Source organism: Musca domestica, unplaced genomic scaffold (genome assembly GCF_030504385.1).
Source record: "Musca domestica strain aabys unplaced genomic scaffold, Musca_domestica.polishedcontigs.V.1.1 25, whole genome shotgun sequence".
Lineage (NCBI taxonomy): Eukaryota > Metazoa > Arthropoda > Insecta > Diptera > Muscidae > Musca > Musca domestica.
In genome coordinates this window covers 4289196-4315038 of record NW_026712277.1, presented here as the reverse complement: position 1 = coordinate 4315038, position 25843 = coordinate 4289196, and the positions used below count along the sequence as shown (strand labels likewise).

The window sequence follows — 25843 nt, the reverse complement described above, 5'->3', positions numbered from 1 at the left end:
TCTGTCCGACCTCGAGACTCCTCGGGTCTATAGCCCACCTATGGATACGGCCGATCCTACCAGATCATCTACAGATACTACAAATCCATGTTTGCCCCAAGTCCTTGAAATATTATTTTTTTAAATCCAGGTATGCCCAGGAGCATGGAAAAAAAAGTTTCTCAAAAATCCACGCGTGTCCAGGTACTTGAAAAATCCATTTTGCCATGGACCCTGATATAAAGTATTTTTTTTTTAAATTCATTTTGCCTCGGACCTTGAAATAATATATTTTTTAAATCCATTTTGCCCTGGACCTTAAAATAAAATATTTTTTAAAAATCCACTTTGCTATGGACCTTGAAATAAACAATTTTTTTAAATCCATTTGGCCCTGAACCTTGCAATGAAATATTTTTTAAAAGTCCTTTTTGCCCTTTGTCCTTTGAAATTATTTTTTTTATAAATCAAGGTCTGCCCAAGTGCTACGTTTGTTCTGATACTTGAAAAAATAATAATATTTTTCGAAAATCCATTTTGCCATGGACCCTGGAGAAAATATTTTTACGAAAATCCATTTTGCCCTGGATCTTGAAATAAAATATTTTTCACGTTTGCCCAAATTTTTAAAATAGTTTTTTTATAAATCCAGGTCTGCCCAAGTGCTAGAATTATTTTTAAATCCACTTTTTCAATAATCCACTTTGGTGAAAAAATAAAAATAAAAAAATATTTCTTAAAAATATTTTCTGTAAGGACCTGGTCGAAAGTGGATTAAAAAATGTAAAAACTGGGTATTCCGAGTTTTTTTTTAATTTTTTAATCCACTTTTGCCCAGGTCCTGAAAGAAAATATTTTTTTAAAAATCCATTTTGCCTTGAAATAAAATATTTTGTTAATAATCTACGTTTGCAAGGACCAGGTATTTGATTTTTTTAAATCCAGGTCTATCCCAGTGCTTGCATTTTTTTATTTTAATAAAAATCCAGACCTGACCTTGTCATTGAATTTTTTTTCAAAAATTCACTTTAGATGGGCTTGGAATTGGAAGAAAATAAAAAAAAAAATATTTAAACAAATATTTTATTTAAAGAACTGGGCGAAAGTGGATTAAAAATGTAAAAACTGGGTATTCCGAGTTTTTTTTTTAATTTTTTAATCCACTTTCGCCCAGGTCCTGAAAGAAAATATTTATTTAAAAATAAATTTTTCCCTATACCTTGAAATAAAATATTTTGTCAATAATCCACGTTTGCAAGGACCAGGTGCTTGATTTTTTTGAATCTAGGTCTGTCCCAGTGCTTCAAAAATGTTTTTATTTTTTATAAAAATCCAGATCTGACCTTGTCCTCGATTTTTTTCAAAAATTCACTTCAGCTGGGCTTGGAATTGGAAAAAAATATTTAAACAAATATTTTATTTAATGAACTGGGCGAAAGTGGATTAAAAATGTAAAAACAGGGTAATCCGAGTTTTTTTAATCTTTTCATCCACTTTCGCCCAGGTCCTGAAAGAAAATATTCTTTTAAAAATCCATTTTGCCTTGAAATAAAATATATTTTTTTTTTAATAATCCACGTTTGCAAGGACCAAGAACTTGATTTTTTTTTTAAATCTAGGTCTGTCCAAGAGTTTGAAATTTTTTTTATAAAAATCCAGATCTGACCTTATCCTCGATTTTTTTTCAAAAATTCACATCAGCTGGTCTTGGAAAAAATATTTTTATTTTAAATCCATTTTCCCCCAGTTTTTTTTTCCAAAAATCCACATCTGCTGGGCTTGGAAAAAATATTTTTTTTAAAACCCATTTTCTCCTAACTTTTTTTTCCAAAAATCCACCTCTGCTGGGCTCGGAAAAAATATTTTATAAAAAATCTTTTTTTCCATGTACCTTGAAATAAAATATTTTCTTAATAATCGACGTTTGAACCAAGTCCTTAAAATATTTTTTTTTATGTCCAGATCTGTCCAAGTGCTTGATTTTTTTTTATAAAAATGCAGGTCTGTCCTGCTTCTTGATTTTTTTTGATATTTTTTCAAAATCCAAATTTGTCATATTTTTTTAAGAGAGTGTAGAGTTGCGTCCATTGTTGGTTATGCCTCCATACTGCCTCTTCTCCCCTGCATAGACAGCTAAAGTACCCTCCAATCATTCAGGTCATTCTCAATGCCATTTGACCTTCTCGTGTGGCAAACAATGAAGATAACGGTAACAAAAAGAAACCAACTCTTCGAAACTTTGTTCTTATCTTTAAGATATCGAAAGAGCGAGAGAGAGAGAGAGAGGAGAAAATGAATGCCTATGTGATAGCTCATCAATATTGGAGATCTGATAAGATAAGGGAGAGGGAAAAAGATACCACAGAAGTAGATGGTAAATGACGTTTAGATTGGAATCAATCACGGTTTGTCATTTAGTTTGCCGATACGAATCGGAAACAAGATATTAAATTGTAAAACAGAACAATTTTTTTGTATTTTTTGTTCTCAAAAAACAAAAAAAAAAAAAAAATAAATAAAATAAAATTAATAAATAAAAAATGTTAAAGCTCTTGCTCCTGTTGGGAATTTTGGCCTCTGTGAGAACTTCAAATATCTCAGCAAATTGTGGGTAAATTGAAAACTCATCTTCAGGGTTATTGTGGATTTTGATGGATTTTTTTGTTGTTATTTTTCTTTTCTGTTTTTCGTTTCTTAGTCCCCTATTGTTTTCGTTTCTTTTGGATTGGTCCCTATCCGGCCAAAGACTACATTGGCAATGAGACGTGTGAGGAGCGTATCAATAATGAGAATATACCCTGTCGTAGACCCATTGTGGCCACCCATAATGATAATATTCCGGATACTGTGGATCTGTGGGCGAAATACAAACACAACCCCAATGCCATAGCCTGTGCCATGGTCCCCGGGCAATTGTGTGCCAAGTATACCTATTTGCATAATAAGGCTGGTGAGTAATTTTGAAAGAGAAATTTAATTGTATCGGAGTCTTTCAGTACCTGGAGAACTTTTTGGGCATTCATGGGCTCCTGGGCTTTTTGGAAACACATTTTTGTTAAACAACGGAATTTTTGAAGGACGTAGAAGCTCCAAAGTAAAAAATGTCGATGTTATCTGTTAGAAATTTTTTAAAAATAAATCTTAAAAGACATTAAAAATTCGGTCGTAGGAGCCTCATGGGGAATTTTTAATGTTTCTATGTGCCTATTGAGCCACAAGACCCCTAAGGGAGCTTAGAGGTATCCTTAGGGTTTCACTGTCATAAAAGAACTCTTAAAATATCCATATAAGATCTCTTAGGCTAGTGGGCAGAACATATCGCAATATTCCATTCGCCAAATATTGAAAAATGAGCTCGGCGTAAAGCCATTGAAATTCCAAAAATTCCAAGACCTGAGGTAAATCTGACTTCCCTTAGGGCTTTCAATGTCATAAAAACCCTTAAAATATCCATATAAGAACCCTTAGGCTCGTGAGCTGAACATATGACAATATTCCATTCGGCAAATATTGAAAAATGAGCTCGGGGTAGAGCCATTGAAATTCCAAAAAGTGCCCGAAACCACACCGCAACAGAAAGAAAATAGACTCAAACGAGCTAAAGAGTTGCTTCGCTTGGCCGTAAGTGGTGAACTGCCGAAATTGGTTTTCTGCGATGAGAAAACATTCGTTGTCCAGCAGTTTGTAAACAAACCAAATGATCCGATCGTGTTTACTTGCCAAAGAGGTCAGCTTAAAATGTGCACCCTCGGTTGGCCACCAGAACTCAAGCCTCAGGCCGGCCAATGGTAGCTCTCCGCTCGTATTAATCGTTCGTGGCATCAGAATAAATGCCGAATATTATGGCGAAAATATTCTGGAGGATGTATTAAAGCCTTGGTCACGTAAAGCTTTTTGGCCGCAGACCTTGGACATTTCAACAGGAATCAGCACCATGGCACTCATCAGCACGCGCCGCCCAAGAATGGTTGCAAAATTAGATTCCTCGCTTTATTTCCAGCGCAGAATGGACCCCAAAACCTCCAGATTCCAATCCGTTGGACTTTTGTGTCTGGAGTATTTTGGAAAGCAAGGTTGGCACTAAAAATACCAAAGTGTCGATCACATCAGGCAAGCGCTTCGCCGGAAATGGGCCAAAATACTGCAGAGCAACACCCGAACGGCGTGTAACGGTTTCATTGGCCGTTTAAAGGCCATAATACGTGTCAAAGGTGACCAATTCGATCAAATCTTCGACATTTTTTTGCTTTCATTCAATACATTTTCAAAAAAAAAAAAAAAAAAAAAAAAAATTATGGCAGATTTTTATCTCATCCTGATGATGAATGATCTCCAAAATCTAGGATTTTCAAATCTCATATTTTTATCTGATTTTCATGTCTCTTATTTTCCAGTCCAAAACATAACCTACATGTGTGCCAAGGTCAATACCACAACCGGTTGCTATCGTCAAAAATTCATATCCGGTTCGGAGGTGGAGGTGTGTGTCTGTGAATCGCATTTGGGAGGGATGCCCTGTAATCGAGGTACTCAGCGGCATCAATACAAGCTATCGTACGTCATGATAGCTGGCATAAGTTTAATGGTATTTTGTAAATTATTTTCAAATATTTATTAATAATAAAAACAATTTTTAAAACAAGAAAAATGAAGAATCAAAAAAAAAAAAAAATTAAAATTTTTGAAAAAAGGAAAGATTCTTCAAAAAAAAAAAAAAAAAAAAAAAAAAAATCTGGATAATTTTAAATTTTCAGTCTCTTAAAAAAATCCTTCAAAATTCACCTACTCAAATTCCATGACAAATTTTCGTAAAAACTCATTTTTTAAGTCTTCTAGGAATTTTTTTTAGAATAACAAAAAAAAAAAAAAAGAATAGGTTTCTGTTCATGTGAGGATCCCAGGAAAATTGCAGAAAAATCCCTTTTTGAAGTCTCAATTCTTCAAGGATCCCAACACGACAATATGTGTGTGAGATTTTTAAAAAGTCCATTTTTACAGCCATTCTAGTACCTCTTAAAATTTCTTACAAATCCAGGTTAATTTTGTAAGGATTTAGAGGCCTTTGGAAATTTCCAAAAAAAAAAGCAAAAAAAAAAATCGGCTTTGAACTCCAACTCCTTTAAGGATTCTTAAACGGCATTAGGAGTTTTACAAAAAATCACAGCCTGTTTGGGATCCGTTAAGAATACCTTATAAAATTTTGGGTTTATTTTCTGTTTGAAAATTTTTTCCAAAAAAAAAATCCCTTTTTAAAGTCTCAATTTTCAAGGATCCCAACTCGACTACAAGCGCAAGAGATTTTTTTTTTGAAAAATTCCAGTTCCTTCAGTATATTTTAAATTTTCTTAAAAATTCCGGTTAATTTTGTAAGGATGTAAGGATCCTTGGGAATTTCCAGAAAAAACTGATTTTGAACTCAAAATTCTTTAAGGCTGCCCAAGCGGCATTTAGTGAGAGGCGGCTTAGAAAAAAATCTTTAAAAAATACATTTACGCAGCCTTTTAAAAAATTCAGGTTTATTTTTGTTTTGTAATAGGTCGTGGAAAATTCCAGAGAAAAAATTATTTTTTTCAGAAAAAATCCCTTTTTTAGGTCTCAATTTTTCAAGGATCCCAACACGGGAGAGAGAGAGGATCTTGCGAGATATATTTTTGAACAATTCCCTAACATTTTTTTAATATTTTCTTAAAAATCCCTGTTAATCTTGTAAGGATGTAAGGATCCTTGGAAATTTCGACATTAAGTGAGAGGGGTTTTTAAAAAAAAATCTTAAAAAAATGCATTTTCACAACCTTTTTGGGATCCTTTAAAAATACTTTATAAAATTTGGGTTTATTTTTGTTTTATTCGTGTTTCGGCCGTGGAAATGTCCAGAGGAAAATCTTTTTTGAAGTACCAATTTTTTTAAAACATTTCTAAAAATCCATTTTTTCACAGTCTTTGGGGAATCTTTTTAAAATATCTTTAAAAATTTAGATTTGCAAGGATCCTTAAAAATTTCCAAAAAAAAAATCCTTTTCGAAGTCCTCACACTAATAGTCATGAGAGGATTTTTGAAAAATTTCTTAACATTTTAAATCGTTTATAAGTAGCTAAAAATTTAAAATGTTTCCTCCTGCACGCATCCTTGAAACATTGGTTTTATAACCCAAGAAGTTTTGGAGGTATGCCTAAAAATTGTAGATTTATAGACAGACTATAGGGGATCCATAATAAATGTCATGCAAAATTGGAATTAAGGGACTGGAGAACGACGTCTGACATGTGGAAAAAATCCTTGAAAAATTCTACAAAAATACATTTTTTATAGACTTTTAGGGATTTTTAAAAAAATTCCTTAAGAATTCCTTGTCTTTGAAATTGTGAGAATGGCGGGGAAATTTCTAAAAAAATCGGTTTTAAGTCTTCAAAGGATGCTTGAAAAAAATTTTAAATTACTTGACGTCAAATAGTCTTGTAAGATTCCTTGAAAAACAGATCGGAAGCTTCACTTTCAAATCTTGTAAGGATCTTTGAAAAATGCTTACAAATTCTTCGTTATGAGTTCCTTAAGGGTCCTTGAAAAGCTTCTTAAAAATCCTCGATTATAACATTCAAAAACAATATGTCCTAAAAATTCCAATATGTTCCAAAATTCCTTAAAAGCTCGACGTCAATGGTCTTCTGAATATCTTAGAAAAATTCTATAAAAAATGCACTTTCGAATCTTCTAAGGATGTTTTAGAAATGCTTCAAAATTTCTCATTTTGGGGCTCCTAAAGGTCCTTGGATTTTTATTTAAATGTCTTTGATTATAGCCTTCAAAGTGCTCTTGAAAAGTTTCTTAAAAATTTCACATCTCTGATCCCGTAAAAATCATTGAAAAATTATTTCAAAATTAAAATTTATAGTTTTGTAAGGATTCTCAAAAAATATCCTAAAAATTCAATTTTAAGGTATTGGCAGGACACATGAAAAGTCTTCCACAAATCCATATTTAAAGTGTTGTAAGGAACCTTAAAGAAAAGTTAAAATTTCTACAGATCCTTATATATCCTCGAAAATTTTAAGTTTTCTTGATTCGTGGGAATTTTTGGAATATTCCTTAAAAACCTTGGTTTTTGGTGGTACAAGGATCCTAGAAAATTTTCCTGAAAAATTCCTGAAAAATTTCACTTTCGAATCTTCTAAGGATCTTTTAGAAATACTTCAAAATTTCTAATTTTAGGAGCCCTAAACATCCTTGGAATTTTTTTTAATGTCTTTGATTATAGCCATCAAATTACTCTTGAAAAGTTCCTTAAAAATTCCATATCGTTGATCCCGTAAAATCATTGAAAAATCATTTCAAAATTAAAATTTATAGTTTTGTAAGGATCCTCCAAAAATTTCCTAAAAATTCAATTTTAAGGTAAGGAACCTTAAAGAAAAATTAAAATTTCTACAGATCCTTAAATATCTTCGACATTTTTAAGCTTTCATGATTCGTGGGAATTCTTGGAATATTCCTTAAAAACCTACGTTTTTGGTGGTACAAGGATCCTAGAAAATTTTATTTTAGAATTCGACGTCAATAGTCTTCCAATTTTTCGTGAAAAATTCCTGAAAATTTTCACTTTCAAATCTTCTAAGGATCTTTTAGAACTGCTTCAAAATTTCTCATTTTGGGAGCCCCAAAGGTCCTTGGAAAAATTTTTTTAAATGTCTTTGATTATAGCCTTTAAAGTGCTCTTGAAAAGTTCCTTAAAAATTCCACATCTTTGATCCCGTAAAAATCCTTAAAAAAATATTTAAAATTATAACTTATAGGTTTGCCAGGATCTTCTAAAAATTCCTTCAAAAAACCAACTTTATGGTATTGACAGGACACTTGAAAAATCTTTCACAAATCCATATTTTAAGTCTTGTAAGACAACTTAACGAAAAATTAAAATTTCTACAGATCCTTAAATATCCTCGAAAATGTTCAGGTTTCTTAATTCGTGAGAATTCTTGGAATATTTTTTAAAAACCTTCGTTTATGGTGATGCAAAAAAAAATTAAAAATTCTACAGATCCTTAAATATCCTCGAAAATTTCAGGCTTTCTTGATTCGTGGGAATTCTTGGAATATTCCTTAAAACCCTTCCTAGAAAATTTTCTTTTAAAATTCGACGCCAATAGTCTTCTAAATTTCTTGAAAAATTCCTGAAAAATTTCACTTTCGAATCTTCTAAGGATCTTTTAGAAATGCTTCAGAATTTCTAACTTTGGGAGCCCTAAAGGTTCTTGGATTTTTTTAAATGTCTTTGATTATAGCCTTTAAAGTGCTCTTGAAAAGTTCCCTAAAAAATCCACATTTTTGATCCCCTAAAAATCCTTAAAAAAATATTTTAAATTATAACTTATAGGTTTGTAAGGATCTTCAAAAAATTTCTTGAAAATCCCAGCATATGGTATTGACAGGACACCTGAAAAGTCCTTAAAAATTCATATTTAAAGTTTTGTAAGGATCCTTAAAGAAAAATTAAAATTTCAAGTTTATGGTCTTCCACCGATCCTTGAAAAAATCCTTTCGACTCCAAAAAAATATTTTTTTTTTCTAAATCCATGTGCAGTATAGGTAAAATAAATATTAAAAAAAAAAAATATTTAAAAAAATAATTCGCCTATTTTAGGCCCCTGTCAAAATATTCCAAAAATCTTTGTTGTGGTGACTCTTTGAAATTATTTAAAATTAATGTTGTTTCAATCCGCATTTTGAATTATAATTTTCCTGTGAAATTTTTTTTTAATTTCCCAAAATTTTATACAAAATCTCCCCACTTGTGGCCCAAGCCTGGCTAGACCTTTCACATCAATTTTGTGGTGATGAATTTTTATTTTATAAAAATGCCAATGAAAGAGGAAATTGTCTCCCCACTTTTATGGCTTTAAAAATAAAAACACATCATCACACGCACACACACACACACTACCACACTTATACGCACATACACACACACACACACCAGCACACTGGCAAACACTGCATATAAAAATTTGTTAAAGTAAATTATTGCATGTGTATGTTTTTGACAGTTTTATGTAAGGTTTATTGGGTTGTTTTTTGCTGTTGTTGCTGGAGCTGCTGCACTGGCACTGGTGGTCCTTTTATGGCATGATGGCATCCTCTTCCAGAGAATTGTTGGCTTCCTGTTGTCGTTCCCTGTGGCTGGGCCCAAAAAAAGGAAAGGAGGAATAAAACCAACACGCTGGTTGGCAAATTGTAGGTGACTGGTTGAAGGTGGAGGCCGAGGAGAGAGGACTCTGTTTCTGGTCAGAGGGGCCGACGAAGTGACTGAATTGAAATCACAGAGATGCCAGAGACGACAGTGTTCAAGTAACAGATATTGAATTGTACAATTGGATGCGGATATAGTTGTTGTTGTTGTTTTCAATTGCTGGATCCCCCCCCCACCATTCAGGGATGCATTCATTTGTTATTGCTTTTGTTGGCTGTTTGGTGTCGATGCCAGTCCGGGCCGTTTTATAGATTCGAATATTAATTGTTTCGAAGAAGGAAGGGGTTTCGACATATATATAAACCAAAAACAACAATAACTCCATTGACTCGGAATTGAAATGATTGTGGGGGGGACTTTGGCAGTTTGCCTTGATGAAGACTAAGAGAGCTGCCTGGCGCTGTGTAACCAAGGACTGATGCTATGACGTAGCAGCATTGAGTGAGCGTTCGTTGTAAAATGGTAATTTATAGTAAATTTATTCATGTTTTATTTTCAACTTGTTTTTGTTGGAATTGTTTTTTGTGTGTTATAAATAAATATATATATATATATATAGAGGATCCAAATTTATATATATTTGTGTAAATATATAGAAAAGGGAAAATGATAAAGGGGAGGGGGAGATAATAGGGAGTGTCAGGAAGGTTAAGAAAATATATATTTTTTTAACCAAAATTTTATTTTATGAAAAATAAAAAAAAACAGAAATTGAAAATTCGGAAAAAATTAAAAAAATTGTAAATTTTTTTTTTGAAAAATAAAATTTGTGGAGGAAAAATAATCTGAAAAAAATTTATTTGAAAAATTAAAAAAAAAATTGAAAAATAAAATTTGTGGAGGAAAAGTAATCTGAAAAAAATTTATTTGAAAAATTAAAAAAAAAATTAATTTGTTTTTGAAAAATTGTAAAATTTTTTTGAAAAATAAAATTTGTGAAAGTAAAATATTCTGAAAAAAAATTATTTAAAAAACTAAAAAAAAAATTAAAAAAAATTTTAACATTTTTTTAAAGAAAATTTAAGATTTCGAAAACAATTTATATTTTTTTTTTTTTGAAAAAATAAAATTTGTGAGAGAAAAAGATTTTGAAAAATCGACAGTTGAAGAGTAGTGAATTTGCCGAGTCAGTCAACGCCCAGGGGAAACGGCTGAAGCTGGAATCTTAAAATTTTGCACGAGGGTCAGTCTTGGTGCGTAGGCATGTGATATGGCTGGGGTATTGGAAATTCGAAAAAAAATTGAAAAAAATTGTAAATTTTTTTTTTAAAAAATAAAATTTTAAAAAATAAAATTTGTAAAGGAAAAAAGCTTATTGAAAAACTAAAAAAATTAAAACAATTTTTTTTAACATTTTTTTTTTGAAAAAAAATTAAAGATTTCGAAAACAATTTATATTTTTTTTTTTTTGAAAAAATAAAATTTGTGAGAGAAAAAGATTTTGAAAAATCGACAGTTGAAGAGTAGTATTGGCCGAGTCAGTCAACGCCCAGGCGAAGCGGCTGAAGCTAGGATCTTGAAATTTTGCACTAGGGTCAGTCTTGGTGCGTAGGCATGTGATATGGCTGGGTTTTTGGAAATTCGGGAAAAAAATTGAAAAAAAATTGTATTTTTTTTTTGAAAAATAAAATTTTTGAAAGAAAAATATTCTTAAAAATTTTTTTAAAACTTAAAAAAAATTTTAACATTTTTTTGAAAGAAAATTTAAGATTTCGAAAATAATTTTTAATTTTGAAAATTTGACAGTTGAAGATTAGTGAACTAACTGATTGATTGGCCAAGTCAGTCAACGCCCAGGCGAAACGGCTGACGCTGGAATTTTGGAATTTTGCACAAGGGTCAGTCTTGGTGCGTAGGCATGTGATATGGCAGGGGTTTTGGAAATTCGAAAAAAAAATAAAAAAGAAATTGTAATTTTTTTTTTTGAAAAAAAAAAAAATAAAATTTTTGAAAGCAAAATATTCTGAAAAATTTATTTAAAACTTAAAAAAAAAATAACATTTTTTTTTGAAAAAACTAAAGATTTCGAAAACAATTTTCAATTTTTTTTTAAATTTGTGAAAGAAAAAGATTTTGAAAATTCGACAGTTGAAGAGTAGTGAATTGGCCGAGTCAGTCAACGCCCAGGCGAAACGGCTGAAGCTGGAATCTTGAAATTTTACACGAGGGTCAGTCTTGGTGCGTAGGCATGTGATACGGCTAGGGTTTTGGAAATTCGAAAAAAAAAAATTGAAAAAAATTGTAATTTTATTTTGAAAAATAAAATTTGTGAAGGAAAAATATTCTGAAAATTTTTTTTGAAAAACTAAAAAAAAGATTATTTTTTTTGAAACAACTTAAAAAAAATTAAGATTTCGATAACAATTTTTGATATATTTTTTTTTTTAAATTAAATTTGTGAAAGAAAAAGATTTTGAAAATTTGATAGTCGAGGAGCATTGAAATAACTGACTGACTGGCCGAGAATCAACGCCCAGGCGAAACGGCTGAAGCTAGGATCTTGAAATTTTGCACGAGGGTCAGTCTTGGTGCGTAGGCATGTGATATGGCTGGGGTTTTGGAAATTCGAAAAAAAAATTGAAAAAAATTTTGATTTTTTTTTAAATAAAATTTGTGAGAGAAAAAAATTCTGAAAAAAAAATTTATTGAAAAACTAAAAAAAAATAATAAAATATTATTTTTTAATTTTAAGATTTCGAAAACAATTTTTGATATTTTTTTTTTTTTGAAAAAATAAAATTTGTGGAAGAAAAAGATTTTGAAAATTCGTTAGTCGAGGAGTATTGAAATAACTGACTGACTGGCCGAGAACAAACGCCCAGCCGAAGCGGCTGAAGCTAGGATCTTGAAATTTTGCACAAGGGTCAGTCTTGGTTCGTAGGCATGTGATATGGCTGGGTTTTTGGAAATTCGTACCAAAAAGGGTACGAAAATATGTAATAAACATTTAATACTTTTTGTTGGCCAATGCCGTTTGCCAAGCTAGAATCCTGAAATTTTGAATGAAAGCCACTAAAAAATTGCAGGATAGAAAATAGGGATAGGAATCCTGAAATTTGACATAAAGTTCTCTGTTGATATCTAAGATTGAGATATGGAGATGGTTTTGCTCTTTATGAGAATTTTTCTTAAATTATCTCCAAACAAATTTTTAACAAATTCTTAAAACGTTCCTTCCCACCACATTTAGGTTCCTGATCCCTTCCGCAAAATGTCCCTTCCATTTTCACACCCAACTATTATTTGTTTTTGGTGGAGCTTTCCCCTATTATTTTATTTCGTCATTTCCCATTCATATATAAATACATATCTTTTGATATTTGTAATGCAAATTTACACACAAACACGCTCACACAGCCTCACAGCTCAAACAATGGCCGAAAAAATATGGGCCCAGCGATCGGCGATTTCGTTATTATTTTTTTTTTTATTTTCCCAATTTGATTCTATGGCCTAGGAATGGTGGAGGCCGAAAAAAAAATTCAACCGATATCTTTTTGGCAATTAATCAAGAATATTTTAAATTGGCTTTAGGATATCACCAAACAACAAATATTAAAAAAAATTACAACAAATACACGCACACACACACCACCACCACACGGAATATCCAACTGTGGGTAGGAAATTTACAATTGAATGATTCTTTGTTAACGAAGAGAAATATGACTTTGCAAATGAATAGGAACAGCAAATAGACCAGCAACAATGACGGAAAAAAAAATTCTGCCATGGAACTCAAATGAATATAATAAAAGGGAAAAATTAACAATACAAAAAATAAATAAAATAAAATAAAGTAAAATAAAATAAAAAAGAATAAAAACTGTTTAAATAAATGGAATAGTGGAAAAAATAAGAAGGATGATAAAAAGAACCAAATTATAGAATTTAAATAACAAGTTTTTACAACCCGAATTTTTAAAGGATATTTTTCAAGGGCTATTTTAAAAACAAAAATTTTTTTAAGGACACATATTAAAAATGTTATAAAAAATGTTTTACAAAATAATTTAAAAAAAATGTTATAGTTTGTAAAACAGGAATTTTTAAAGACTTTTTCAAGGATCTTCAAAATGTGGTTTTAAAAGAAAAAAACTTTTTTGCAAGGACTAATGTGGATTTTTTTATATTTTCTCAAGAGTCTCCAAAACCTGTGTATTCATCAAAAATCAATGACGGACAAACATGGATGTTCTTAGAATAAAAATATTTTTTTAAGGCCTAAAGACAATTGTGAAAATTTAAAAACTGTTCTTTTCACCAAAAATTTTTAAAGTTTTTTTAAGGACACCCAAATGTGGTTAAAAAAATATTTTTTAAGGACAAATGTGTTTTTTTTTTTTAATATTTTTCTAAGTGTTTCCGAAACTTGTGTATTTTTTTAAAGAAAATTCAAGTACGAGACAAACATGGATTTTCAAAAATATATATTTTTTAGGTTTTTTTTTCCTTGGAAAAAATATCTAAAAATTTGGTAAAAATAAACTATTGTTTAAAAAATAGTTCATTTTTACCAAATTTTTAGAGATTTTTTTCCAAGGACCTTTAAAATGTGGTTTCAAAACAAAAACATTTTATTCTTTTATTTTTTTATATTTTTCCAATGGTCTCCCAAATGTGTGTTTTTATTAACAAAAAAATAAGGAAGAGGTACAAACATGGAATTTTGAAAAAATTGTTTAATTTAAAAAAATATTTTTTTTTTCTAAATTTTTGAAGATTTTATTAAGGATCTTCAAAAACCGGTTTAAAAACAAAAAATATTTTTTCAAGGACTAGTGTGGTTTTTTTCATTATTTTTTTTAATATTTTTTCAAAGGGCCTCCAAAACGTGTTTTTTATTTAAAAAAATTCAAGGAAGAGAAAAAATGATATATATATAAAGCCCAAGGCAATTGTGGAATTTTAAAAATAGTTTTTTTCCAAATTCTTAAAGATTTTTTAAGGACCTTCAAAATGCGGTTTAAAAACAAAAAATATTTTTTCAAAGACTATTGTGGATATTTTTATTTTATTTTTTTTTGGAGGACGCCCACAGTCTTACATTTCAAGGACAATTAAAAACAAGTAAGCAAAGGCTACAGTCGAGCAAAGCCGACCGTTGAATACCCTACAACACTATAATTAACGATACAGTTTATATAGGCGAGATACTCGAAAAAATTCCACAAGATATTGTGACAATTAATAAAAGAAAACCATCAGGTTTCGTTCTCTAATTTTCAAATAATAGCAACTTAAACTAATTTGCTCATTTCCAATTTATTGGTAGATTTTGCACGTAAATGGTCTTCCTAGATCTGGAACCAATATTTCCCAAAGACCCATAGTCTCTCAGAAGTGGCAAAAGATTAACATTTATTATTGGATTTTGACTAAAATGCATCTATATGTGATACAGACATTTGACTATATTCTTCAACGAAATCAACGTTAACCAAATGGTCGGAAGTGCGTCTTTCCTGTATTTGTGAATTCTCCAAAAAGTCACTGGAATAGACATTTTCGTATTTTGTCTACAAAAGTTGGCAAACTATTTCAGACATTGAATATTTTTGGATGGCCATCCAAAACTGCTTGGCTTTTGCAATGTCCGGTAACCCCCATTCAAATGAGCGTGAGGATCGGGCGATAATTACGACCTGCTGACAATTTTGCAGTTTTTTGGTCCATTTAAACCCCTAAATATATGGCGATCAAAAATGAGTAGGCTTCTATTCTGACCCTCATCTTATCCCCATGCAAAATTTCGTAAGGATCGGGCCATAAATGCGATCTGTATATGATATCCTGATATCTCAACTACTTAGTTTTGTTAGCTGTAGAAATATTACCAAATGTTTAATTCAAAATGAAAATATGCCAAAAATATGACAAAATTGAAAAAATATGAGAAAATTTTACAAAATCAATATTTTCATCTTTAGAGAGGTATTTTTATGCGATTTTTTTAGACGTTTTATGTTTCCTGCCAAGAGGCCATTCTGAATTAATGAGAACTGTCGAAATCAGTTAAGCCGTTCTCGACATAAAATAGATCTTTCAAGCATATCTTCTTTGATAGACATATATATCGCATATATTTTGCTATATATCCGATTTGTTGGATGTTAACATCAATCTAAAGATCAGAGGTAACCTTGTCATGACTTTGTGATTTTGCCGGGATTTAAAATATTCGCGGTTTAATGAAAATTTTTGAATTTTTTCAACAAAAAAGATATGGTCTATTTTACCCGCTAAATATTATCCGATGACCACCCAAATGGGTGGGCTTCTTGCCAGCCCTAAACTCTAGCTACATGCGAAATTCCGCGTCGATTGGTCTATAATTGCGACCAGAGCAAGTGCAAAATCAGGAATTTTTTCAGTTTTTGGTCCATTTCAACCCTTAAATATTATGCGATCATCACCAAAAGAAATAGGGTTCTATTCTGACCCTAGCCCCACCTCCATTTTAAATTTCGTGAAGATCGGACCATAATTGCGACCTGTAGAGTGATTACAAATTAACATGGACAGACGGACAGACGGACAGACGGACGGACGGACATACATAGCTAGATCGACTCAGCTCGGCGAGCTAGGAAGATCCATATATACTTTCCTATGTGGGAAACCAATATTTCGAGGTGTTACATAATTTTTGGCCCAATCAAACTTATAATACCCCCAACACATAGTGTTGTAGGGTATAACAAGGACAAAACAAAAAATAAAAGTTTTTTATTATAGCCACCAAAATAGGAATTTTTAAAGATAATTTTAAGGACCTACAAAATGTGGATTTAAGACAAAAAAATATTTTTTTTAAGGACTAATGTGGATTTTTTTAAATTTTTTAATTTTTTCTCAAAGGTCTCCAAAATCGGTGTATTTATTAAAAAAATCAATGACTGACAAATATGGATGTTTAAAAAAAATATGGCAAGGGTCTCCAGAAATTGTGTTTTTATTAAAAAAATCAAGGACGAGGGACATGCGTGGATTTTCGGAAAAAAATATTTTTTCAAGGCCCAAAGGCAATTGCCTCAGATGCAGGAGTTTTAATTTATATTTTGTTAAAGGTTTTTTTAAGGAAATTCAAAATGTGGTTTAAAAACAAAAAAAAAAAAATCAAATTTGGATTTTTAATTTTTTTTTTTCAAATCATTTTATTAATAAAAAAATAAGAATGAGGGACAAAAGTGCATTTTCAAAAAAAAAACCTTAAGGCCCAAATTTAATTGAAGAATTTTAAGGAAAATAAAAGATATGCTCTTTTAAGGATCATAGACAAACGCGGATTTTAAAATAAATATCCAAAAAATCTTGGTTTTTTTTTTTTTAATTTTTCTAAGAAATTCCTCGTTTTTTTTTCGACAACATTTTCCAATATTTTTATTCTTCTGGTATTTATTGCCATTATCAATTATTTTATGCAAACAAAACCCATATAAAAAATATGAGATTCTTATTTGTTTTTTTTTTCTCAAACCATTTATACCCAAAAATTCCAATCAACTGTAACCAAAAACAAATCCAATTGATTTCTATAACCCCTCTCCCCCATCACTTGACATTGGCCATCAAATGGGTAAAAAAAACAAAATCGGGGTTACACTTCATTAATTTTTGAAACCGCCATTTTTGCCACTCACCAAAAACGAAAAAAAAAATCACTCGCCCGAAACAATGACAGACAGACAATCGGCGTTACGAGTCAACCAAAAAACAATTCAATTTTAACGAGCTCCAGCGGTGATATCTGCCCGCTGCAGGAAATTTATGTGTCTGTATTTCAAATGAATTGATGACATGGTCATATATTTATGTTTTATATCTATTTTTTGTAATGATTCGGGGGGGTTCAATAAATTTGGGGATTTTATGTTGAGTTTTTTTTACTTAAATGTTTTTAGATTTGGTGGTTGATGGTGGCTTCTTGGAGTGGCATTAAAATTGAATTCACATTTTGGTGGCCCTCGAAATATATTTTTTTAAAATCACATTTTTTCTGACTCTAAAGAAATAATTTTTTAAAAATCCAGGTTTGTCACTGGCCCTTGAATAATATTTTTTTTGCAAAATTTAAGGTTTGTTGGCTATAGAAAAAATGTTTGTCAAAAAATCCACGCTGTGTTAGCTAAAGAAACAAATTATTATTTTTTTTTTAATCTGGGTTGTTTCTGGGTTTCGAAACAATTATTTTTAAAAAAAAATGTTTGGTTCTGATTTTTAATAATTTTTTTTTTAAATTTAAAATTGTCACTGGCCTTTAATAAAACATATTTAAAAATCAAGATTACAAAAAAACAATTAAAAATATTAAAAAAATAAATAAATAACAATTTTAAAAAATCCCGCCTTGTCCTTCAAACTTCTTTTTTTATTAAAAATTAATGTTTGGCATAATTTAAAAAAATATTTCTTTAAAGAATCTGCGATGTGTTAGCTAAAGAAAAAATATATTTTTTAAATGACTTCTCTGGGCTTCGAAACGTTTATTTTTAAAAATCCATGCTTGCTTCTGATTCTCCTAAAAAATATTATTTTTTAATATAAGATTGTCACTGGACTTTAATAAAATATATGTAATAAAAATCAAGGTAGTGGTGATTACAAAAAAAAAAAAAAAAATAAATAAATAAATAAATAAATAAATAATTAAAATAAAAATAATAAATAAATACGAATTTTAAAAATTCTCGTTTGGTCTTTAAAAATAAAAAAATTTTGTAATGTTTGGTATAATTTGAAAAAAAATATTTCGTTAAAAAATCCAAGGGCTATAATAAAGTATTTTTTTTGTTTAAAATGTTTAAAAACGTTTTTCCAAAAATCAAATTTTTCTTTGGCCCTTGAAAAAATACATTTTTTTTAAATTTAAGGAAAAAATATTAAAAATTTATTTATTTTGATTTTTTTATAAAATATTTTTTTAAAAAATCCCCGTCTGGTCCTTTACGTTTTTTATAAAATTGTTATTGTTGTTAATAATTGAAAATTAAAAAAATAATTGAAAAAAATTCTCCTTTGCTTCAAAAAAGTTATTTATTCATTTAAAACGTTTTACCGACCCTCGTCTGGTCCTTAACATTTTTTATAAAAAATAATTTTTGTTAATAATTGAAATTTAAAAAAAAAAAAATGAAAAAAAGTTCTCCTTTGCTTCAAAAATTTATTTTTTTTCATTGAAAACGTTTTTTCGACCCTAAGAAATAATTTTTGAAAAATCTTAATTTTCTTTGGCCCTTGAAAAAATATTGTTTTTTTTTTTTTTTTTAATTAAAAGTTTGTTGGCTACAGAAAAAATATTAAAAAAATCAGGTTTTTATTTGGACTTAGAAACAATTGTTTTTAAAAAATCCATGTTTGTTTCTGGCCTTCAATAACAGAAAAATAAATAAATAAAAAAAATTCTTGACTGGTCTTTTAATTTCTTTTTTAAATTATTGTCTTCCAAAAATTGAAAATTAAAAGAAATCTCCTTTTAAATGGCCTCAAAAAATTTTTTTAATTGAAAATTTTGTGAAAAAAAAACATGTTTTGATAGTCTTTTAGATTTTATTTTTTTATTTATTTATTTATTTTTTTTTTCAAATGATTAGATACTTTTTTTAACTAAAAGCCCATCTCTTTCCCTCAAAAGAGTCATGAAAAAGTCCTCCTAATATCTTTCCAAAACACCAGCCAAAAAAATAGACAATTTAAAAGTAAACGACTTAGACGTCATTTATGCCGGGTAATAATCCACCATTTAGTCATAGCCATGTCCAAAAAATGTCATCATTCTTCGCGAAGATTATCTTTAAGACCTAAACGTGATTAGAATATTCAATCATTTTTATGGGCCAAACGTGGACCGTTTAGCGGCAGCCAACGAAGAAGAATACACGCAAAACACGTGATAACATTTGGAGCTAAATAAGATCTTTGGCGAAGATGATTATCCTCCAAAAAATGGAAAACTTGAAAATTGTCCTCCCTTACCCCACCCTACTTATCTTCGCCTAATAACAACTTAACGAAAAACAATTTAAAACTAAATCGTAATGAAAATTGTTGGCAATACAAAGAAAAGGAAAACAACAACAAAAACTGTATGAGAAAAAAATTCTACAACAAATAAGCATTCCAATTTCCATTGAGATAAGCAAATGAGGGAATTCATGTTCATACCACCAAGGATAATCAGAGAAGAACACGGGAGGATGTTCACGACGAGGATAATCAAGTCGCGGGGTGTGCCGGCAGCAGCAGCTGCTTAAGTGAAACATTTGAAATCAAAGAAGTTTTTTAAATGATGGCTTTTGAAATCGAAATAAGAAAAAATGAGGAATGCTACAATCAGCCAAGGACAAATGGCAGATGTCCTTAGGATTCATAAAAAATTTAAGAAACTTTTTTCAAGGACCAAAAATAAACGTGGATTTTTTAAAAATATTATTTCAAGGACCAAGGACAAACGTGGATTTTTTAAAAATATTTTTTCAAGGACCAAGGACAAACGTGGATTTTTTAAAAATATTTTTTCAAGGACCAAGGACAAACGTGGATTTTTTAAAAATATTCTTTCAAGGACCAAGGACAAACGTGGATTTTTTAAAAATATTTTTTCAAGGACCAAGGACAAACGAGGATTTTTTAAAAATATTTTATTTATTTTTTTTTCAAGGACTAAGGACAAATGTGGATTTTTTTAAAAATAAATTTTTAGGGGCCAAGTACTGGATTTTTTTAAATTATTTTTTCAGGGATCAAGGACAAATGTGGATTTTTTTTAATTATTTTTCAAAGACCAAGGACAAATGTGGATTTTTTTAAAAATAAATTTTTAGGGGTCAAGGACAAACGTGGATTTTTTTTTAAATTATTTTTTCAAGGATCAAGGACAAATGTGGATTTTTTTTAATTATTTTTCAAAGACCAAGGACAAATGTGGATTTTTTTAAATTATTTTTCAAAGACCAAGGACAAATGTGGATTTTTTTAAAAATAAATTTTTAGGGGCCAAGGACAAACGTGGATTTTTTATAAAATTTTTTTTTCAAGGATCAAGGACAAATGTGGATTTTTTTTAATTATTTTTCAAAGACCAAGGACAAATGTGGATTTTTTTTAAATTATTTTTTTCAAGGACCAAAGACAAAAGTGGATTTTTAAAAATATTTTTTCAAGGTCTACAAATAAACGTGGGTTTTTAAAAAATATTTTTTCAAGGTCTACAAATAAACGTGGATTTTTTTAAAAATATTTTTTCAAGTTCCACAAATAAACGTGGATTTTTTAAAAATATTTTTTCAAGTTCCACAAATAAACGTGGATTTTTTAAAAATATTTTTTCAAGTTCCACAAATAAACCTGGATTTTTTAAAAATATTTTTTCAAGTTCCACAAATAAACGTGGATTTTTTAAAAATATTTTTTCAAGGTCTACAAATAAATGTGGATTTTTTAAAAAATATTTTTTCAAGTTCCACAAATAAACGTGGATTTTTTAAAAATATTTTTTCAAGGTCTACAAATAAACGTGGATTTTGTTACAATATTTTTTCAAGGTCTACAAATAAACGCGGATTTTTTAAAAATATATTTTTCAAGCTCCACAAATAAACGTGGATTTTTTACAATATTTTTTCAAGGTCTACAAATAAACGTGGATTTTTTAAAAATATTTTTTCAAGCTCCACAAATAAAAGTGGATTTTGTTACAATATTTTTTCAAGCTCCACCAATAAAAGTGGATTTTGTTACAATATTTTTTCAAGTTCCACAAATAAACGTGGATTTTTTAAAAATATTTTTTCAAAGGTCTACAAATAAACGTGGATTTTTTAAAAATATTTTTTCAAAATCTACGAATAAACGTGGATTTTTTAAAAATATTTTTTTAAAATCTACAAATAAACGTGGATTTTTTAAAACTATTTTTTCAAGGTCTACAAATAAACGTGGATTTTTTAAAAATATTTTTTCAAGGTCTACATGCAAACGTGGATTTTTTAAAAATATTTTTTCAAGGTCTACAAGCAAACGTGGATTTTTTAAAAAATATTTTTTCAAGGTCTACAAATAAACGTGGATTTTTTAAAAATATTTTTTCAAGGTCTACAAGCAAACGTGGATTTTTTAAAAATATTTTTTCAAGGTCTACAAGCAAACGTGGATTTTTTAAAAATTTTTTTTTCAAGGTCTACAAGCAAACGTGGATTTTTTAAAAATATTTTTCAAGGTCTACAAGCAAACGTGGATTTTTTAAATTTTTTTTTTCAAGGTCTACAAGCAAACGTGGATTTTTTAAAAACATTTTTTCAAGGACCAAAGACATATTTTAATTTTTTTTCATTATCCTTATTTACATCCTCGTTTGGAAACGTCGCAAACCAAATCGAAAACCCATCTCACCCTCCAGCCAAGTTAAAATCAACAGAAAACAATTATTGTGTTGACAATTTCTAATTACCAACCAACCCCGGCAATGCCTCACTGGCTGCATGGCAGAAACGGGGAAGGACATGAAAGGACGAGTTGGAAAAATTGTAACAGGAAGAATTGTTGAAATACCGTTACTTGCATGCAAATCACCTCTTCAAAGTTTAATACGCCATAAAATTTACGTGTAATCTTAAATTAGCTTTCGTTCATCTGGCTTGTGTTTAGCTTGGCGATGTTGTTGTAGCTGTTCCTGCCACTGCCGCCTGCCTGGCATTGTATTAGCTCCACTAGAGCTTGTACTTCATGTAGTCATAAATACACATACCTTGAACTAGCAGAGCAAAACTTACCCTTAACAACTTTTAAATATTGTGTAGAATACCACCCCCATCCCCCTTTCCTTTGCAACTATGTCCTTACGATGTGTTTCCCCCCTCCGCCAGTAACTTGTCTAGGTTTAACTTGCCCCGCCACGTAGCGCAAAGTTGTTACATTTTCATCACGCTCCTCTGAATGTCATTATAATTTAAGCAACAACGCAAAAAGATTTTTCCAAAGATTTCCATATTGGCGATATGGTAATGCGGGATGGATGGTGGAGGGAGGGGAAGCTTGGGAAGAGGGGTATAAGATAGGTTCAATAAATTTATTCTAAGCTTCAAGGAACTAGGTAGAATAGAATTTAGACTTATTTTATAAAAAAAAGCTTTATTTACATTATCCGATTTATCCTGTGGTAGCACATTTTTTATAAAACTTATCCTCAGGCAGAAATTACTTTACCTTGGGTCAGTTAATACCCTATCCACATTATCCGCAGGCAGTTAATTTATTAACCGTGATATCCAGAGGTATTAACGATTTTATCCACGTTTCCTACATCAAATAATATCTTATCCTGAGGTCACTTAGTACCTCATCTACGATATCCTGAGACCTATTCACGTCGCACCCGATACAGTAAAGACCTGGTCCGTATTTCCCTGGAACATTGAAAAATTTATTCACATTATCCTGAAATAGTATATGAGCCATAGAAGACCTTGAGCTCTTCTATGAGCCATAGAAGACCTTGAGCTCTTCTATGAGCCATAGAAGACCTTGAGCTCTTCTATGAGCCATAGAAGACCTTGAGCTCTTCTATGAGCCATAGAGGACCTTGAGCTCTTCTATGACCCATAGAAGACCTTGAGCTCTTCTATGAGCCATAGAAGACCTTGAGCTCTTCTATGAGCCATAGAAGACCTTGAGCTCTTCTATGAGCCATAGAAGACCTTGAACTCTTCTATGAGCCATAGAAGACCTTGAGCTCTTCTATGCGCCATAGAAGACCTTGAGCTCTTCTATGAGCCATAGAAGACCTTGAGCTCTTCTATGAGCCATAGAAGACCTTGAGCTCTTCTATGAGCCATAGAAGACCTTGAGCTCTTCTATGAGCCATAGAAGACCTTGAGCTCTTCTATGAGCCATAGAAGACCTTGAGCTCATCTATGAGCCATAGAAGACCTTCAGCTCTTCTATGAGCCATAGGAGACCTTCAGCTCTTCTATGAGCCATAGGAGACCTTCAGCTCTTCTATGAGCCATAGAAAACCTTGAGCTATTCTATGAGCCATAGAAGACCTTCAGCTCTTCTATGAGCAATAGAAGACCTTGAGCTCTTCTATGAGCCATAGAAGACTATGAGCTCTTCTATGAGCCATAGAAGACCTTGAGCTCTTCTATGAGCCATAGAAGACCTTCAGCTCTTCTATAAGCCATAGAAGTCCTTGAGCTCTTCTATGTGCCATAGAAGACCTTGAACTCTTCTATGACCCATAGAAGACCTTGAGCTCTTTTATGGGCCATAGAAGACCTTGAGCTCTTCTATGAGCCATAGAAGACCTTGAACTCTTCTATGAGCCACAGTAGACCTTCAGCTCTTCTATGAGCCATAGAAGAAATAAAGCTCTTTTATGAGCCATAGAAGATCTACAGCTCTTCTGTGGACCAAAGGGCTCCTCTATTGTTTTACTTTCACTCCCAATGTATTACCTTTCGGCATAATTTAGTTCTCCTTGTCTTCTTTGTGGGAGCATGGGGCTCTTTCCTGTCCTTGATTATATCTTCAATGTACTTTTTTAATATTGTCCAGAATCAGCTATCCGGAACTCTGAAGCCTTCAAAGAAAAAAACTCCTGCTACACCTAATAATATTTTTTTCCCTTTTCAATATCATAACCCTCTCCTGCAACATTTTCTATTGCCAACATATCTAGTTGTTGTTGTTCATGTTGCCGCTTTTGTTGTTATTGCCTTTGCTATCATTGGCGTTGGCGAAAAGAAGAAAAATCTCCATATGAATATACCACTTAGCGACGACGACATTGTTATCTGCGTGATGAACCAACTTTCATTCACACCAGCTACTGATCCATCGGCAGTAACAGCAACAACAACACAACCGTAAAAACAACAACACACAAGTGGAATAACGCCGAATGGCTGCTGATGGAAAAGATGCTGCTACATTAACAATGGCCACACACAATCTTGAAGAAGGTGGAATAAAATAACTTTGCTCCATAGCCAGAACGCAAATGTCTCGCAAGGCAAAACTGTGGATTCTAAGGAGAGGAGTGGAGAGGAGAGTGTATGTGCGGGTGTGTCTGTGTGTGTGCAGCTTCTTTTGCTTATGGCAAAAAAGAAACACAGAAGGAGACAAAGACAGCAATAGCAAGCATTTGAAAGAGAGCGAGAGAGAGAGAGAGAGAGAGAGTAAAAATTAATATAGTTATTAGGTAAACCTTAAAATTAACAAAACTCTTCAGAGTCATCAACATAATCAAGACAGTCATTAACATATCCATGTGGATTGTGGGGGAGGGGGGTGGGGTGGATATGTAGTGGTTGGTTGTTTGTGTGGGTGGTTTGGTTTGGTTGACAGCCTTCATTGCCTTGATTCCCGTAGTCAACGACTGAATTCATTTGAAAAGAAAGCCAACTTCCAATGGATTTCACATGAAAAGGTGCCGCTGCTGATGAGCGTCTTGAAGCAAGCCTTTACTTTTAATTTTTGCCAAAGAGAAACAGAAGAAGAGGAAGTGGAAGTGGAAGCATCAGCAATAACTCCAAGACATAATGAAGCGTTTTTGTTATTAAAATCTGAATATCTTTGCCCGAGCAGTTGTTTCAGTTAAGATTTTAATATTTAATAATAATTAAGTGGGAATGCAACGGATTTTTGTAAATTTGTTAAAAGGAAAGGAAAAAGAAACACTTCTAGCAAATGGACCGAAGGATGGGGAGATGGAAAGGGTTAAGGGTAAATAATGCATTCAAGAGCCAGGAGAAAAATACAAATAATGTAAGTAATGCATACATTTATGGAATCGAAGGATCGCGAGAAATATGGATAATGTATTAATTTTACTAGATAAAATATTTAATGCGGATAAGGCACCTACTGCCCAAAATAACGAGGATAAAGTATTAACTGCCTCAGGATAATGTGGTTAATGCTTTTCCGACCTTAGGATAATGTGGATAAGGTATTAAGTGCTTCGGGATAATGTGGATAAAATATTTACTTGCTCAGGTAAATGCAATGAAAAGTAGATTATGTATTTTCGACCTTAGGATAATGTGGATAAGGTTTTCACTGCCTCAGAATGAAGAGGATAAGGTCTTAACTGCCCCAGGATAACGAGCATAATGCATTTTAGACCTTAGGGTAATGTGGATAAAGCATTTACAACCTCGGGATAACGTGAGCAAGATATTTACTGCCTCAGGATAACTTGGATAATGAATTTTCGAACTTAGGATAATGTTAATAATGTATATAATGTCTCAGGACAATGTGAATAAGGTATTAACTGCCTCGAGATAACGTGGATAACACATTTTCGACTTTAGGATAATGTAGATAAGGCATATACTGACTCAGGATAACGTGGATAAGGTATTTACTGCCTTGGAATAATGTGGATAATGCATATACTGCCCCGGGATAACGTTGATAATTCATTTAATGCCTCAGGATAACGTTTATAAGGTATTAACTGCCTCAGGATAACGTGGATAATGTATATACTGTCTCAGGACAATGTTGATAAGGCATTAACTGCCTCGATATAACGTGGATAACATATTTTTGACTTTAGGATAATGTGGATAAGGCATTTACAACCTCGGGATAATGTGGAACAGATATTTACTGCC

At 31.2% G+C, this 25843-nt stretch overlaps 1 protein-coding gene across 1 annotated transcript in view; it reads left to right on the top strand.

Moving 5' to 3' along the window:
• Window positions 1-2503: 2503 nt before the first annotated feature.
• The window catches only part of LOC101894081 (uncharacterized), a 36732-nt gene continuing 13392 nt past the window's right edge, over window positions 2504-25843 (top strand). The window contains exons 1-3 of the mRNA XM_059123497.1: window positions 2504-2586; window positions 2678-2929; window positions 4374-4564. Coding sequence (XP_058979480.1) covers window positions 2520-2586; window positions 2678-2929; window positions 4374-4564 — 510 coding nt within the window. The 5' untranslated portion in view covers window positions 2504-2519. The remainder of the gene's footprint in view (window positions 2587-2677; window positions 2930-4373; window positions 4565-25843) is intronic.